A 16,310-nucleotide genomic window follows, 5' to 3' on the forward strand; every position below is an offset into this window, starting at 1 on the left:
CTTGAGTTAACCAAGTTAACCTCACCTATAATCAGACAAACATATCATGTTTCCTATGTGACACACCAAGGACATATCATATAGGGAATCATATGTCAAAAAATGCATAATTTAAATCCAATAATGAGAAAGCCTCAGACAAATCCAAGTTAAGAGACACTCAAAAATATCAAGGTCATTAAAAACAAGGAGATAGTGATCCTGATTAAAGAAACTGAAACGTGGGAATCCCTGGGTGGCTCAGCGGTTTGGCGCCTGCCTTTGGCCCAGGGCCCAATCCTAGAGTCCGGGGATCAAGTCCCGCGTCGGCTCCCAGCATGGAGCCTGCTTCTCCCAATGCCTGGGTCTCTGCCTCTCTCTATCATTAATAAGTAAATCTTTAAAAAAAAAAAAAAAAAAAAAAAAGGAACCAGATTTAAATATTAAAAAAAAAAAAAAAAAAGCTGAAATGCAATGTATGATCCTTGACTGGATTCTGGACCAGAAGCAATGTGGTAAATATGAGGACAACTGATAAAGTTTGATGCTATTTAAGTTAGTGCTATGTATCAACGTTAAATTTTCCTGAATGCGGGGATCCCTGGGTGGCTCAGCGGTTTAGCGCCAGCCTTTGGCCCAGGGCGCGATCCTGGAGTCCCGGAATCGAGTCCCGCCTTGGGCTCCAGTCCCGCGTTGGGCTGCCGGCATGGAGCCTGCTTCTACCTCCTCCTGTGTCTCTGCCTCTCTATGTATATCATAAATAAATAAATCTTTAAAAAAATAATAAATTTTCCTGAATGCTATACTTTGTATTGTAGCTATGTAAGTAAATTAAATATCCTAGTTCTTAGTACATACATTTAACGTATTTGGGTGCAAGGGGCAAATGGTCTCTAACATATTCATGGTTAAAAATTCTGTGTACCCATAGAAATCAATGTGTGTATATATAGACATTCACATACATAGAGCAAATGATTCAAACATATTAACTGCTGGAGTAAAGTGTATATAGGAGATTTTATATAATTTTTACATTTTTGTAGCTTTAGATTGTTTCAAAACAGTAAGTTTAAAGAAATGCAAAATATAGAAAGCAAAATCTTATTTAGCGAGAACTACAAGTACCTATTCATGTGATTACACAAAAATCCCACGCTTGGTTTTTTCAGGTTAATATATTCTGGACATCTTCCAACATCCTTAACTACAAATTTACCTTCTCCTATTTGATGTCTAGCTAGCGTTCCACTGAATTAAATCATAAAATACTTTGGCAATCCAATTATTTGCTATTGTAAACAATGAGGCAATGACCATTCTTTTATATACATCTGCAGCAGATATAAATTTACTTCTGAAGATCAAAGATTCATCACTGGGGTTCTATTCCTTAATTGTAATCTAATATACCATATGAAATAAAGCAATCATGAGTTCTTGGTCAGGAAACTTTAGTCAGTAATTTTATTCATTTTTCACAGCTTGATAGCTCTAGTAAAAATAACAGCTACTATAAATAAGTATAAAATGTAAATTAAAGGGAAAATTATCCAAAAGCCTCCCTGACCGCCCCCCCCCCCCCCAAAACTAGCTAGTATTTGGCAAATATCCTTTTCACACATTATCTTTAGGCATATGTTCAGTTTTAAAGACCATTTATATCACTTGGATCTCGGCAAGAGTTGCAAGCCATTCCTCCCGAATTTTAGTTCTATTCCTGTTATTATGGTCCCATGTTATCATTTTAACGGATTTGTTAGAAAGAGCTGAGGAATCCCTTTCCACTCTCAATACTTGATGGTTTATTACCAGCATGGACTCTCCAAACACATGATGATGTGCATCCTGACCGAAGCATTAACATTCTTCACTTTTAACGATTCCTGCCAGTGTGGACTTTCTGATGGTATTTAAGACGTGAATGGTGATTGAAGTCCTTACCACATATATCACATTTGTATGGTTTTTCTCCAGTGTGGACTCTCTGATGGGCTTGAAGACGTAAACTGTGACTGAAGCCCTTACCACACTCTTCACACTTAAATAGTTTTTCCCTAATGTGAACACTCAAATGGACCCTAAGATTTGAGGGGAGACTGAAGGCCTTACCACATTCCTCACATCTATGGGGTTTCTCTCCTGTGTGGACCCTCTGATGATGGCGAAGGTTCAAGCTCCTTCCAAAGCCTTTCCCACACTCCTCACATTTGTAAGGTTTTTCTCCAGTGTGGCCTCTCTGATGGTATATAAATTGTGAACTATATCTGAAACCCTTTCCACAGACATCACATTTGTAGGGTTTCTCCCCAGTGTGGACTCTCTGATGGGACTGAAGACCAGAGGACTGACTAAAGCCCTTACCACATACATCACATTTGTATGGTTTCTCTCCAGTGTGGACTCTCTGATGTACCCGAAAATCTATAGCCTGACTGAAGCTCTTATCACATTCCTCACATTTATAGGGTTTCTCTCCAGAGTGGACTCTCTGATGAGCATGAAGATTTGATCGCCAGCTGAAACCCTTCCCGCACTCCTCACATTTATATGGTTTTTCTCCAGTGTGAATTACTTGGTGCAGCTTAAGATTTGAACTATAACTGAAGTCCTTACCACACACATCACATTTGTATGGCTTCTCTCCAGTGTGGACTCTCTGATGGGTTTGAAGCTTTGATGACTGACTGAAGCCCTTCCCACACGTTTCACATTTGAATCGCTTCTCCCCAGTGTGGACATTCTGATGGACCTGAAGATTAGACGCCTGACTGAAGCCCTTCCCACACTCCTTACACTTGTAGGGTTTCTCTCCTGTGTGAACTCGGAAGTGGATATGAAGATCTGTATTACGGGTAAACCCTTTCCCACATGCCTCACATTTGTACGGTTTCTCTCCAGTGTGGACTCTCCGATGGCATATTAATGGCGAATTGTGACTAAAGCCCTTACCACAGACATCACATTTGTAAGGTTTCTCCCCAGTGTGGACCCTCTGATGTATGTGATAATGTGCAGCCTGGGTGAAGCCCTTACCACACTCCTCACATTTATAGGGTTTCTCACCCCTGTGAACCCTCTGATGAACACGGAGATTAACACTCCAACCGAAGCCCTTACCACACTCTTCACATTTATACGGTTTTTCTTCAGTGTGGACTCTCTGATGGCACTGAAAATTTGAACTTTGACTGAAGCATTTACCACACTCCTCACATTTATAAGGTTTCTCTCCAGTGTGAGTCCTGTAATGAATGATAAGTCCTGTGCTGCTACTGAATCCCTTGCCACAACTGTCACATCTATAGGACTTCTCTCCTGTATGGTGAGATTGATGAGGATGAAAAGTGCTCTTCTTGAAGCAATCACCAGATTCATGGTACTTATTGAGTTTCTCTCTTGGGCGAATTCTCTGATGCGTCTGCAAATGTGAGCTCTGACTAGAGCATTTCTCTCTTGTGTGAACATTCTGATGAAGTAGAAGCACCGAGCTATAATTGACACCCTTTCCACACTCACGACATGGATGAAATTCTTGTCTCGGAGGTATACGCTGATTAAAGCTATCACTAATGCTTTTGCCACATTTGTTGAAAATGTAAGGTTTCTGTTCTGTGTCAATGTTAATATGATCATTAAGTGGTGATTTCTTCATGAAGGCTTCAGATATATGCTGGTTATTTTTCGTATTAACTTGCTGACCTTTACTCTGATTCTGTGACTCGTGAAAGTATGTATTCCCAGAAGAGTCCTGGGTTCTTGAAATGGACAACTCTTGATTTGCAGTGTAAGCGGAGCCATTTCCTTTATGATTCATTACACTATTTTCATTTTCAGAAACCTGAATAGAATTGCCTTGTTGTAACTGGGAGCGCTTTCTCTGAAGACACCTGGTTAAATTACTTGCCACTTGTTTCCAGATTTGCCAGCAGGATAGTTCTTCATTTGAAAGGAATTTTAATGCAACTTTTCGAAGTGTCTCCATCTCATTTTGATTCTTGCTGCCTATAAGAAAAAGCAATATTCAGAGATGAAGGCAAGTAAATGCTTAGGTACAGAAATATCAGGATTTCACATCTAAGCCATAGCATAAAGCCTCATGTCTGAGGGTCAGGGGGGAGGGTTATGTCAGTACAATATTATTTATCCTTTTATGTTTTTCCATGCTAGTGGAAGCAAAGAACAGAGTGGGGTTTGGGGGATAGGGAGTCATGTCTGTATAGTATCATTTATCCTCTTATGTTTTTCTATGGAAGTAGAAGCAAAGAATGGGGTCAACAGACTCTTATCTACTAAGTATAAGTGTGACCCATTTAGAACCATAAATTTGATGGTTTGAGAGTTATAAGTTTAAAATCAAATGACTATAGGCCACAGAGACAATCCACACTCCATCTTACAATAACATCCATTAAAAGCCTACTAACCTGTTCCTTAGTAGGCTTATGACAAGAGGGATTCTACCCAGGTAGCCTATAAAAGCTGAGATTGTAGGCATTAAATGATGTTTTAGGTCCTGGCAGGAATCATCTCCCAAGAGTAAATTTGGGAAGTGAGTGGAATACTAACACTCATTGTTCTAAACCTGCTAGTCATTCAGGGCTCTAAAAAAGAAATGGAAAAGGGAAAACAAATCTTGTATGACCAAGAAAGGACCTGGGAGAAGGAAAGAAACAGAACACAGTGGAGACTCTCAAGGGCACCCTGAAAAGGAAGAGGAGAGTTAAGCTGGTGTGGAAGGCTTTCTCCCAGAAAGTTGCACAGCTTGCTTTTTCGTTCATTCCCTCCAGGTCCCCACTAAAATGCCTTCGTTACCACCTGATATAAAATAATTCCTCCCCACTCCCATACACCTTTGAGTCTCTACATTTGGCTTACCTGCTTTACTTTTCCCTACAGCACATATTACTCGACTTACTGCATACTTCCTAACTAGTTCTTATCTTTTTAGACCCATTAGAATGAAATAGTCACAAAGAAAACATGTGTTTTGTTTTCTTCATTACATTATCTCTAATAGAATTTTTGAAATTGTTGGGATGCATTAATGAACTATGGAACCAATTTCACAAATTGGACAAGGGGAAGGGGAAGGGAAAAGAAAAGAAGAAAGAAAAGAAGAAAAGAAAAGAAAAGAAAAGAAAAGAAAAGAAAAGAAAAGAAAAGAAAAGAAAAGAAGAAAAGAAAAGAAAAGAAAAGAAAAGAAAAGAAAAGAAAAGAAAAGAGAAAAGAAAGGAAAAGAGAAAAGAAAGGAAAAGAAAGGAAAAAAAAAAGAAAAGAAAAAAGAAAAGAGAAGATAGAACTAGAATAAGAAGATGAGAAGTATATCACAAGCAGTAAGGACACCACTATATGAAATGCTTGTTTTAGCTATAGACACACACATACACACATAACATTATATTCATGCTGGGTCAAGATATAAAATATTTGATTGAGGATCATGGCTAAAAATAAATGGAAGCCACTGGCTTAAAATGTTAGGGAGGGAGGCAGTACCAAGTCCTTAATAATTAATTTCCTTAAATGTAAAGTTACATTCTAATAACATAAGCTGAAAAAGTCTCAATAGGTGTGTACACATTTCTAGGTATGGTAGGCTAGTCAAATGGCCCCCTAAAGATGTCCATGCCCTAATCCCTGGAACCTGTGAATATGTACATGGCAAAAGAGACTTTAGATTGCATTAAATTAAGGTTCCTGAGAGGGAGATGGGAGGCAACCAGGCCCACCCTATGCATCTTTCCCTTTTGTTGGTTCTGATTTGTATTCTTTTTGGGGCACCTGGCTGGCTCAGTCAGTAGAGCATGTGACTTTTGATCATGGGGTTGAGCTGGAGCCCCACATGGGTATAGAGACTACTTAAAACTAAAATCTTTAAAAAAAAAAAAAAGTAAGTCAATCGGAGAAGAACATTCTATGTTTCATTCATACAGGGAATATAAAAAATAGTGAAAAGGATTAAAAGGGAAAGGAGAGAAAATGAGTGGGAAATATCAGAGAGGGTGACAGAACATGAGAGACTCCTAACTCTGGAAAACGAACAAGGGGGCAGCCCTGGTGGCTCAGCGGTTTAGCGCCGCCTTCGGCCCAGGGTGTGATCCTGGAGACCCTGAATCGAGTCCCGCGTTGGGCTCCCTGCATGGAGCCTGCTTCTCCCTCTGCCTGCATCTCTGCCTCTCTCTCTCTCCTCTCTGTGTATTCTCATGAATAAATAAATAAAATCTTAAAAAAAAAAAAAAGAAAACGAACAAGGGGTAGTGGAAGGGGAGGTGGGACAGGGTGACTGGGTGATAGGCACTGAGTGGGGCACTTGATGGATGAGCACTGGGTATTATACATGTTGGCAAATCGCAGTCCAATAAAAAAAAATATACAAAAAGAATAATGGCAGATATATATATATAATTTTAAGATTTTATTTACTTATTCATGAGAGACACAGAGAGAGAGGCTGAGACATAGGTAAAGTTTCAAGAAGCAGGGAACCTGGTGCAGGACTTGATCCCAGGACCCTGGGATCACGACCTGAGCCAAAGGCAGACACTCAATCACTAAGCCACCCAGGTGCCCTAGCAAATTTGTTTTCTTTTTGCTATAATACAATTATAATTTTAAGTGTAGAGCTTTCCTGAATTGTCATTCTAATGAATGCCAATTAAGTTAGAAGTGACAGTGGCCCTGGAAAGCCCAGCTGGTGTCTGGCGTCTTGGTGGGCAGTCTTGTGGAGGACTATGCCCTTACCCTGGGAAGTCGGTGTTTGGTGAAGCCAACTTCAGGTTGTTTGGTATCAGAACTCACTACAGCATGTAAAAAGCTTCTTATCAGCTAGTTAATACCACCAGGATGCAACCTGCACCGGAAAACTTTAGAAAGTCTATAATTTTATTTCCTAACAAGGACCCTCCTCGTCTCCACAAGTACATCAGTGTCTTTTGATGTTTGGATATGTTCAATTTGAAACCACTAAACAACCACCATATATAGGTTTTATGATTATTTAGGCGTTAGAGAGAGGCGAGGGTGGTTAAGTGCAAAGCTGGCTGTATGAACGAGGCAGTTTCCACTTTAAATAGCCAACCTGAGCTTGTTTCAGGAGAGCTGATGAGCTGAAATGCCTGGCATACTGGCATCAGTAATTTCTCATAGTTTAGTTAGTTCACAGCATTCCACTGTGAACAGCTTTTATCTTCTAAGGTTAATCAGTATAAATATTTACATATTCAAAGATGTCTTAGAAATGAGACATTAGACATTCATCGGAATGTTCCAGAATGTTCCAGAACAATCCACTGGTCACACTAATGTGCTCTAAATCTATCAGCCATCTCTAGGAATAATAGAGATGTGATGTCTGCTGGTCTTTAGTATCTGTAAGCTTTTTGTTTTTAAGAATCTTTACAAAAGATAAGCCCTTTAATTTGGCCTCTTGTGACCTACAAAGAACATTTTAGGACAATTTTTGAATGTGTGGCATGATGCTGATGTTGAAGACATCAAAAACCTTTGAGAGAGGCACCTGGGTGACTAAGTGGTTGAGCATCTGCCTTTAGCCTAGGTCATGATCCTGTGGTCCTGGGATCAAGTCCTGCATTAGGCTCCCTGCAGGGAGCTTGCCTCTCCTCTGCCTATGTCTCTGCCTCTGTCTCTCATGAATAAATAAATAAAATCTTAAAAAAAAAAAAAAAAGAAAAAAACTTTGAGAAAAGGTGGCAGAAAATGCTACAAGATTTATTAAAAGAGAGATCTTCCTCCTCTCCCTGACCTCTTACTGTAGGAAGGACCCAGGGCCCAGTGCTTGGTTCTCATTTCTTCTCCCTGTGAGCTCACCTAGGCTTGTGGCTTTTCTCCTACACTATTGTGCAAAACTGAGAAATGACAGTAATTACTAGGGTCATCATTCCTGGTTAAATCTGCACTTAGTGAAACTTAGTAAGAACCAGTGAAGTATCTAACATCTTGAACATATCAAAAATGAAGTGACATAAATAGGGAAAGGAGAAAAGAAGGGGCACATCCATCTATTACTCACAGAACTCATCACCTATTTTATCACATTTGCAGACAAGCTTCTCCACTTCATCTTTCGTTCTTTCTTTTTTTTTTATGATAGTCACACAGAGAGAGAGAGAGAGAGAGAGGCAGAGACATAGGCAGAGGGAGAAGCAGGCTCCATGCACCAGGAGCTCGACGTGGGATTCGATCCCGGGTCTCCAGGATCGCGCCCTGGGCCAAAGGCAGGCGCGAAACCGCTGAGCCATCCAGGGATCCCTCCACTTCATCTTTCAAGCAGAAAGGAGAGCACACAAATTTGCTTGCTCTGGGAATATTGAATTTTTAATTTCAAAATCGTAGAACTGAGAAATATATAAATTTCAAGAGAAAGGAAAGGACATGGAGAAGTGAGGTAAAAAAATGAAGACAGGGCAGACAGGAGAAAGGAGGGGGGCAGTGAAAGGCGAGGTGGGAAGGAAATCAGCAGGCTTGGGACATGGACCAGGCATTCCTCCCATTTGGAAAAGGCTGATATCACAATTCACTTCTACAAGGACAGTAACTATTTAAATAACCTATTCATTTAACAAGTGCACAGGATCACCTCCTATGCAGAAGGACCATCCGAGGCTTTGAGTAGACACAACAAATGAAACTGCCAAGATTCCTACTTCATGGAAAGACAGATGGTGAACAAGTAAATAAAAATGTGTTAGTAGGTCAGGAGCTGATCAGTACTTAGACACAAAATAAGGCAAGGTGAGAGGATGGAGAATGGGGAGAGGATGATGTCTTAAATGGCAGACACAGAAGACCTAGCTGATGCAGACAGATGAAATCCGAGCAAAGACCTTATTTAATAAGAGAGTGGCTGCGGATTCTATGCCTAGGCAGAGGGGCAGCTAGTCAAAGGCCCTGAAACAGCAGGGAGAACACTCCAGGGGAGCCAGGATGCAAGGAATGATCTGAACCAGGATAAAACCAAGGTTGATCAAAGGTGAACCTGGTGAGGAATTCAGATTGGGTAGGGTCTTGCAGGCCACAGGGAGGACTCTGAGTGAAATGGGAAGTTTTTGGAGGGTTTTCAGCATGGGAATGGCATGACTTCACTTGCTTTCTAAAGAATCACTGGTACCATGTGGACAACAGACAACAGGAATGCAAGGGAGGAGGCAGGGAGACCAACATGGAGGCTGCTGTCACAGTCCAGGAAAGAGAGGATAGTACTTGGACAAGGGTGGTAACCATGGACGTGGTGAGAAGCAGATTAGCTGGTACCTGAAGGAATAGTCACGTGGTCCTCACTGGAATACCCATTTCTTTGGGTTTCTCTTTCCATCATCCAAAGCTTTTCTTCTGCCTCCAACTGGGATACCATATCTGGCTTGAAGGGAAGATGTCCTATGAAAAGGTATACATTTTTAAGGTAAACACACAGCTAAAGTGTATTTTTGTCCAAGTTCTACAATCCTCAGAATCTCTAGTGATATTTTAGCGACTTTTCTGATCATGAACTGTAATAAATAAATTTAGGTCATGACCTAGGTCATGGCTAGATGGAGATAAAATTAGATTTAGCCAATGTCTGTTCTCATCCTATTTCCCACACTCTCACAGCACTTACTGCAAATAGTCAGTTTTGCTACAATGTGAGTAGGTCTTGATAAGGAACTCTAATGGTTTCTATCCTTATTTCATTTTATCCTATTTCATTTAAAAAAAAATGCCAGCACAAGATACTAAATTAATTCCATGATGCACTAGTGGGTCATGACCAAAACTTTAAAAAGTATTTAAAAGACACAGTATAGAAGCCCGTTTATAATTTATGTTTCCCACTTATAATTAATTTAAACAGGGTTTCTCAACTGAGGCACTACTCATATTTTAGACCAACTAATTCTTTGTCATGGGGGTTGTACTGTGCATTGTAGGAGGTTTATTTTTTTTTAATTTTTTTATTTATTTATGATAGTCACACACACACACACACACACACACACACACAGAGAGAGGCAGAGACATAGGCAGAGGGAGAAGCAGGCTCCATACACCGGGAGCCCGACGTGGGACTTAATCCCGGGTCTCCAGGATCACGCCCTGGGCCAAAGGCAGGCGCCAAACCGCTGCGCCACCCAGGGATCCCTGTAGGAGGTTTAGCAGCATTGGTAGCCACAAGGTGCCCGTGGCAAACCCCCCCCCCCGCCAACTTGTAACAATCCAAACTGTCTCCAGACATTGCCAAATGTCACCTGGGGGAAAAATCACCCCTGAACAGAATTTTGCCTCAGCAGAAAGACCAAGATTGCAGTCCCAGGGATTAGAAAAACTTGTGTCTTCAGGGTTAGGGAACCAATTCAAAAGGTCCAGAGCTTTCAACAACTAAGGACACCGACTCTCAAGGGGGTGTCATAGGGCTCCTGTTCTCACCCACTGAGACCAAGTTCTTGAAATTCTCCACCATCACATCTCGGTACAGCTTCCTCTGGGTGGAGTCTAGCAGCCCCAGCTCCTCTATGGTAAAGACCACAGCCACGTCCTTGAACGTCACTACCTCCTACAACATCAAACACACACAACCTCAATCCCATAATCTCCAAAGAGGATTACCAAAAAATTGTTTTCAACCTAGAAGGGAACCCAGGCAGATTTTAGCCAGGCAGTTGTCCCCCATCAATGTCCCCTCCCAACCACCCAACAAAGCTTGGATTCTGTCAGTTTTTAATGTTTGCAATATTCACAGGTCTTCAATAGCCCTCCAGGACAGACACACAGCTCTTCTGTTGTTTCAATGTGTATGTTGTATCCACCTGCAGCATTCACAGCTGGTGAAGGCATTGAGGTCAAATTTCTTTTTTTTTTTTTTTTTGCCCCCCCCCCCCTTTTTTTTTTTTTTGCAAATTTCAAAGTTTTAATTCTAGGACCCTGGGGAAATTCCTTAACTTCCCACTATCTCAATTTTCTCTTCTCTTTAATGATGTCTAAACCACAAGGTGTTTGAAAACATTAGATAAGTATGTATAAAGCTCATAGAATGGTGCCCGGCATGTGAGCAAATTGCTCAATAAATCCAAACAATTATTATTGTTAGAGTGTTTCATTCCATTTTGCAACCACAGAATATAACATTCCTTAGAAATCATGATTTATCTTTAATCAATCCAAATCATGTATAATTAGTTATAGATTTTTAATTGTAATCAACACTGCAAAGATCCTTTTACAGAGACCTTGGCTAAAAGTAGCAACTATAAGGTCATAGAATAAACACTTCCAAAATTTTCTAAGCACAATGGCAGATTTCCCTCTCAAAAGGTTTTCCCAATTCACCTTTCATGCAAGACAGTACAAGTGTTCCTGAATCTCTAGACTCTGGCCAAACAGGACATAACTCCTTTTTAAAAAAATTTTCGGAAATCTAAGTGAAATAAATAAATAGAAAGCCTTTGTTAACATTTGCACACATTTACTTATTAATGATCATTATTTTCATCATAAGTTTGCTTTGATATTTCATTTTACTCATATTCCAACTTGGTTTTTCCTCATCTTACTATCTTTATAAGAGCTATTAAGCCTTTCTCTAATGTATATAAACACAGATGACCTTTGAACAACAAGGGTTCAAATGGCATGGGTCTATCTTATATGAAAACTTTTTTTTTTAAAGATTTTATTTATTTATTTGAGAGAGAGAGTACACAGGCAGGGGGGAGGAGCAGAGGAAGGAGCAGACTCTCCACTGAGAAGGGAATCTAATGCAGGACTTGATCCCAGGACCCTGGGATCATGACCAATGCCAAAGACAGACACTTAACTGACTGAGCCACCAAGGTGCCCATTGGTTTTTTATAGTACTATAAATGTATCCTCTCTTATTATTTTCTTAATAATAGTTTCCCTTTTCTAGTTTACTTTATTATAAGACACAACATAGGATACGTAGAACATACAAAATTTATGTTAACCAACTGTTTATGTTCTTGATAAGGCTTCTGATCAATACTAGGCTAAGGTCAAGTCTCTAAGGAGTCAAAGTTCTACATGGATTTTTAACTGTGGAGGAGGAGGTCAAATAACCCCTGCATTATTTGAGGTTCAACTATATATCCTGCCAGTTCCAATATTACAGAGTTAAGAATGCAAGTGAAAAAATCATATGGGAAAGTGAAAAGAGGCGGTTTGAAAGCCAAGTTGTAAGTGTAAATTTTTCTGGTCTATTTCAAATTTGTATTATTTTTTCAAAGATTGTTTTGTGGGGGAAAAAAAGATTGTTTTGTGACATAATAAACATAAAACAAAACACACGTGCACACACATAGCCTGGCATACAACATGTACTCAAAATCTGTTTTCCACTAACTTTTCCAAGGAAGAGGAAAAAGATGTGCCTAATTTTTTAGAAATTAAATCATATCTGAGGAGACAGAAAAGAATGCCTTACCTGAAACTTGGTCATTTTCTCCTGCTCCTTCTGGGGAAGGTCAGAGTCCTGAGGAGGCATAACTGGGAAAGGACAAAGAAGCCATGAGATGCAGGCCAGGGGTGCCACAAGCCCATGTCGATCTTTGCAGAAATTATACAATAGCTCTCCTACTTCCAGGCAGATGTAGCCACATATAGCACGGTAAGCAGAGCATGGAGCAGATTGCAACTACTAAGTCTGTCAGCCTGGGGCCATTGGACAGTGAACAACTGTACAGTTCACTGTACAACCAAATGCAGTATCCCTACTATAAGAATTTCTCATCCTGAGGATGATAGAAAATGAATAGCACTGTTAACATGTAGATTTTTTTTTAAGTGGGTTCTACAGCCAAAGACCTAGGTTTAAATCCTAGAAATGATACTTACCATCTATATAACATAGGGGGTGTTAAAGAAAAAACTCTCCGTGCCTCATTGAGGTCATCTGCACATGAATATAAGAATTGCAAATCATACCCACCTCATAAGGTTGTTCCTCGGATTAAATGAGTAGATGGAAAGTTCAAAGAACCAGGAGTCCCTTTTTCTTGCAGCTGCAAAAAAGCAGATGATAGTCTGCATCATAAAGTCTTATCTGCAGATGTCTTTTCCATCAACAGCAAAAAAGACCTGAAAGATATCTGGACTATATGTATTAATGCTCTCCTATGAAAATCATCTTTATTCTCTGAAAATCCTAATTCTGACTTAAAATTCCTTCTTATCTAAAAATAAATAAGTACATACATTAATAAATTTCTTAAGAATTTGTTGCTCACCTAATAACATTTTATCCACACTGTTATTAGCATCATTTCCAATTTACTTCATGAAGTAAAAAACGATTATTGGTAAAAAGCCTTTTATCCTATGAACATGGAGGTAAAAAATAAAGATACAAAGTATCAAGACAGAAGATAGATTGAAAGGCTCCAACATTTGTCCAATAGAAGGAATATGAGGAAAAGAGAACAGAAGAAATGTCAGAGAAGTCTTAATTCAAAAGATAATTGCTAAGTTCATATACACCAGTTCTGAACAGTGTAAATAAAAATAAATACACTCCTGGGATGCCTGGATGGCTCAGTCAGTTAAGCATTCCACTCTTGATTTTGGCTCAGGTCGTGATCTCAAGGTCATGAGATCCAGCCCCACCTTGGGCTCTGCACTGGGCATAGAGCATGCTTAACATTCTTTTTTTTTAATATTTTATTTATTTATTCATGAGCGACACACACACACAGAGAGAGAGAGAGAGAGAGGCAGAGACACAGGCAGAGGGAGAAGTAGGCTCCAGGCAGGGAGCCCGACGTGGGACTCGATCCCGGGTCTCCAGGATCACGCCCTGGGCTGCAGGTGGCGCCAAACCGCTGCGCCACCGGGGCTGCCCCCATGCTTAACATTCTTTCTCTCCCTCTCCCCTGCCTCACTTCACTTCTAAAATATTTTAAAAATAAATACATCCTGGAGGATCCCTGGGTGGCTCAGCGGTTTAGCACCCTGAGGGCAAGGTGCCCTCTTGCCCTCCAGTTTAAAAAAGGTGGTGGTTGTGAGGGGCCATCATCAGATATCAAGTATGTGTTAAAACTCTACGTTTCTCAGAATGAGAACACACGCTGATTAAATTCAGTATCTGGGACAGACAACCGTTTTTTATTCCAAACCAGTTGAGAGCAAACAAAAAGAAACAAAACTGAAGAAAGGAGAGCAAAAGAAATATACAACGCGATCAATTTAAAAACAAATACATATAGGGCACCTGGGTGGCTCAGCAGTTGAGTGTCTGCCTTTGGCTCAGGGTGTGATCCCGGGGTCCCGGGATGGAGTCTCGCTCGCATCAGGTTCCCCGGAGGGGGCCCGCTTCTCCCTCTGTGTCTCTGATGAATAAATTAATATTTTTTTTAGGAAAGTATATTTAGAATACACACACTGACACATGTTAACAAGATCAAACATGCCGCAGATTGGTGCAACAAACACTTGCAACATTTTCCCAGCAGTAATTTACTCAGGGAAGGAAACCCAATGAACTGAAAACGGAAGAGGACAGACCAAGAAAGTACTCTGGCTGGGAGGCACCCGGGGCGGCGGGTGGAGGAGCCAGGGGGTCCGTCCTTCCTCTCCTTTCCCGAGTCGGGGACTGTGAGGAAAGGGGCCCCGCGGCCATGGCCAGGGCGAGCGCGGGGTCCTCGGGCCCTCCCGACGGAGAGGTGGGTAAAGCTCGGGAAGAGCTCAGCGTCCGGGAGGACGACCGCAGGGCCGAGTCATTGCTCCCAGAGCCCCGGCCTCCCTGCCTCCCTCCTCCCTCCCTCCCTCCGCTGGGGCTTCCAGGCCAAGGGGCGCGGGCGGCAGAACTCGCGTTCCCAATAGCAAGAGCCACCCCGCTACCCGTGCCGCCACCGTTCTAAGCTTTGAACACGTATCGTCCCGTTTCCTGCGAATCACAACCCTCCCGTGTTTTCCCGCTCGCTCGCTCCTTTGCGGAGGAAGACCGTAGGGCGCAAAGAACAAGTCGCCAGGTAGTGTACCGATGCGAGCAGCAGCGCCGCTTGGTAAGAGGGGGAGGAGAGCGTCTGCCCTCCGTGTCTCAGCCCTCGCCGGCGGCCGCGACTTCTCCATTCTAAGACGGCCGGCGAAGTAGCGACTAGTCCCACGCTCAGGCCGGGAGGGCTCCGAGGCGTCGGGGGTGGGGTGCAAGCCTGACTCACCTCCGGACTTCCGAAAACATGGCGGCCGCCTTGTTTTTCCGGGGCGGAAGTGCCTCCGACTCCGCGGCGCCCCGGAACTACATGTCCCAAGACGCCCCCAAGGGGAACAAGCGCTGCAGCGGATCCTTGGTTCCCGACAGAGTTGAGGACTACAGTTCCCAGAGCCCCCAAGAGGAGGGAGAACTATGTCAGCCCCCGTAAGCCACCTCCTTCCCCACCCTCTAGCAAATCTCCCCTTTGGTAGTTCGAGGACTGCAACTTGCAGAATCCGCGTTATGGTTTCTTATTTTGCAGGCATAAAGCAGTTCTCTGGCGCCAGTGAAGTTGAGTTTTTTTTTTCCAATTGACAAAACATACTTAGCTGATACTCGAATAGTCAGTCTTAGAATAAAATAAGTTTGTAACAAGCAGATCACGTGAATCTTTACAAAATAAAATTGTATCCACTACTACTAGACAAAGAAGGGATAAAATGATAGTCTTTATTTTGCAGTTTCAGTCACTTTTTAGATCTTAAAAAAAAGGATGAGAGATTTTTAAAAAGATGCAATGAAGACAGAATATATTGTAGATGTCAACTTTTGTGAATAGCACAAATAATTCAGAACTTGACTTTTAAGTTAACTAAGGCATACTCAGAGTAAAAAGACAAGCTTCAGAACACATGTATGATCAATTTCCCAACTGGGGGGTTTGCAATCATTCCTCAGATTTCTGAGTTTGAAGGATGAATACATTATTGTTAATTACATTTTTATGCAATGGTCGCTGTAAAGAACTATTGTTAATTGCTCAAATCTATGATAGAACTGATGTTTCAAAGAAATAAAGATGGGGAGCAGAGAGGAATACCTAGAAATATCCATATATTCAATACAATATATGTTTTCAGATCTTATTTACTGAACGTTAGGCAGGAAGTCAGGCATGACTGACTACAGGAGAATGGGCCTTAGATGTCCTGATGGAGAGCCCCAAACAAGGATTGCCCAGGGACCACCTTATCCCATCCTGTTGATTTGTGTTTACAACATCCTGGCAGAGGAAGAGTTAAGTTTGTTGTGCTTGTTGCACTTGGGCAGAAAGCAGCCTCTTGTCCTTATTTGACCTATCTCCAGAATAGAAATAGTGTCGCAGTTTCCTACCCTGCCCAGGCATTTC

The 16,310-nt window shown here is 41.5% G+C and overlaps 1 protein-coding gene across 6 annotated transcripts; it reads right to left on the reverse strand.

Annotated features, from left to right (window-relative positions):
* Positions 1–1,416: 1,416 nt before the first annotated feature.
* Positions 1,417–15,210, reverse strand: LOC112645347 (zinc finger protein 227-like). 6 transcript variants are annotated; one of them, XM_035712514.2, is made up of 8 exons: positions 14,970–15,141; positions 14,201–14,318; positions 12,923–12,995; positions 12,419–12,480; positions 11,305–11,392; positions 10,405–10,531; positions 9,253–9,375; positions 1,417–3,984 (listed from the first exon to the last, which is right to left on the reverse strand). In XM_035712514.2, the coding sequence occupies exons 6-8, from the start codon at positions 10,436–10,438 to the stop codon at positions 1,856–1,858; spliced, it is 2,286 nt and encodes a 761-aa protein (XP_035568407.2). In that variant the 5' UTR covers positions 10,439–10,531; positions 11,305–11,392; positions 12,419–12,480; positions 12,923–12,995; positions 14,201–14,318; positions 14,970–15,141; the 3' UTR covers positions 1,417–1,855. The 6 variants fall into 6 exon arrangements, with proteins under 6 accessions (XP_035568407.2, XP_048965404.1, XP_035568404.2 ...); XM_049109447.1 differs by lacking the exons at positions 11,305–11,392; positions 14,970–15,141 and adding an exon at positions 15,150–15,210; XM_035712511.2 differs by lacking the exon at positions 11,305–11,392 and having other exon boundaries at positions 14,970–15,172.
* Positions 15,211–16,310: the final 1,100 nt, after the last annotated feature.

Source organism: Canis lupus, chromosome 1 (genome assembly GCF_003254725.2).
Source record: "Canis lupus dingo isolate Sandy chromosome 1, ASM325472v2, whole genome shotgun sequence".
Lineage (NCBI taxonomy): Eukaryota > Metazoa > Chordata > Mammalia > Carnivora > Canidae > Canis > Canis lupus.

Coding starts and splice junctions, on each gene's coding strand:
- LOC112645347 (XM_049109447.1), bottom strand. CDS start 12,478: ATGCCTCCTCAGGACTCTGACCTTCCCCAGAAGGAGCAGGAGAAAATG. Junction 10,532..12,418: donor AGAAAATGACCAAGTTTCAG/GTAAGGCATTCT, acceptor TTGATGTTGTAG/GAGGTAGTGACGTTCAAGGA. Junction 3,985..9,252: donor CCACGTGACTATTCCTTCAG/GTACCAGCTAAT, acceptor TTTTTCTTATAG/GCAGCAAGAATCAAAATGAG.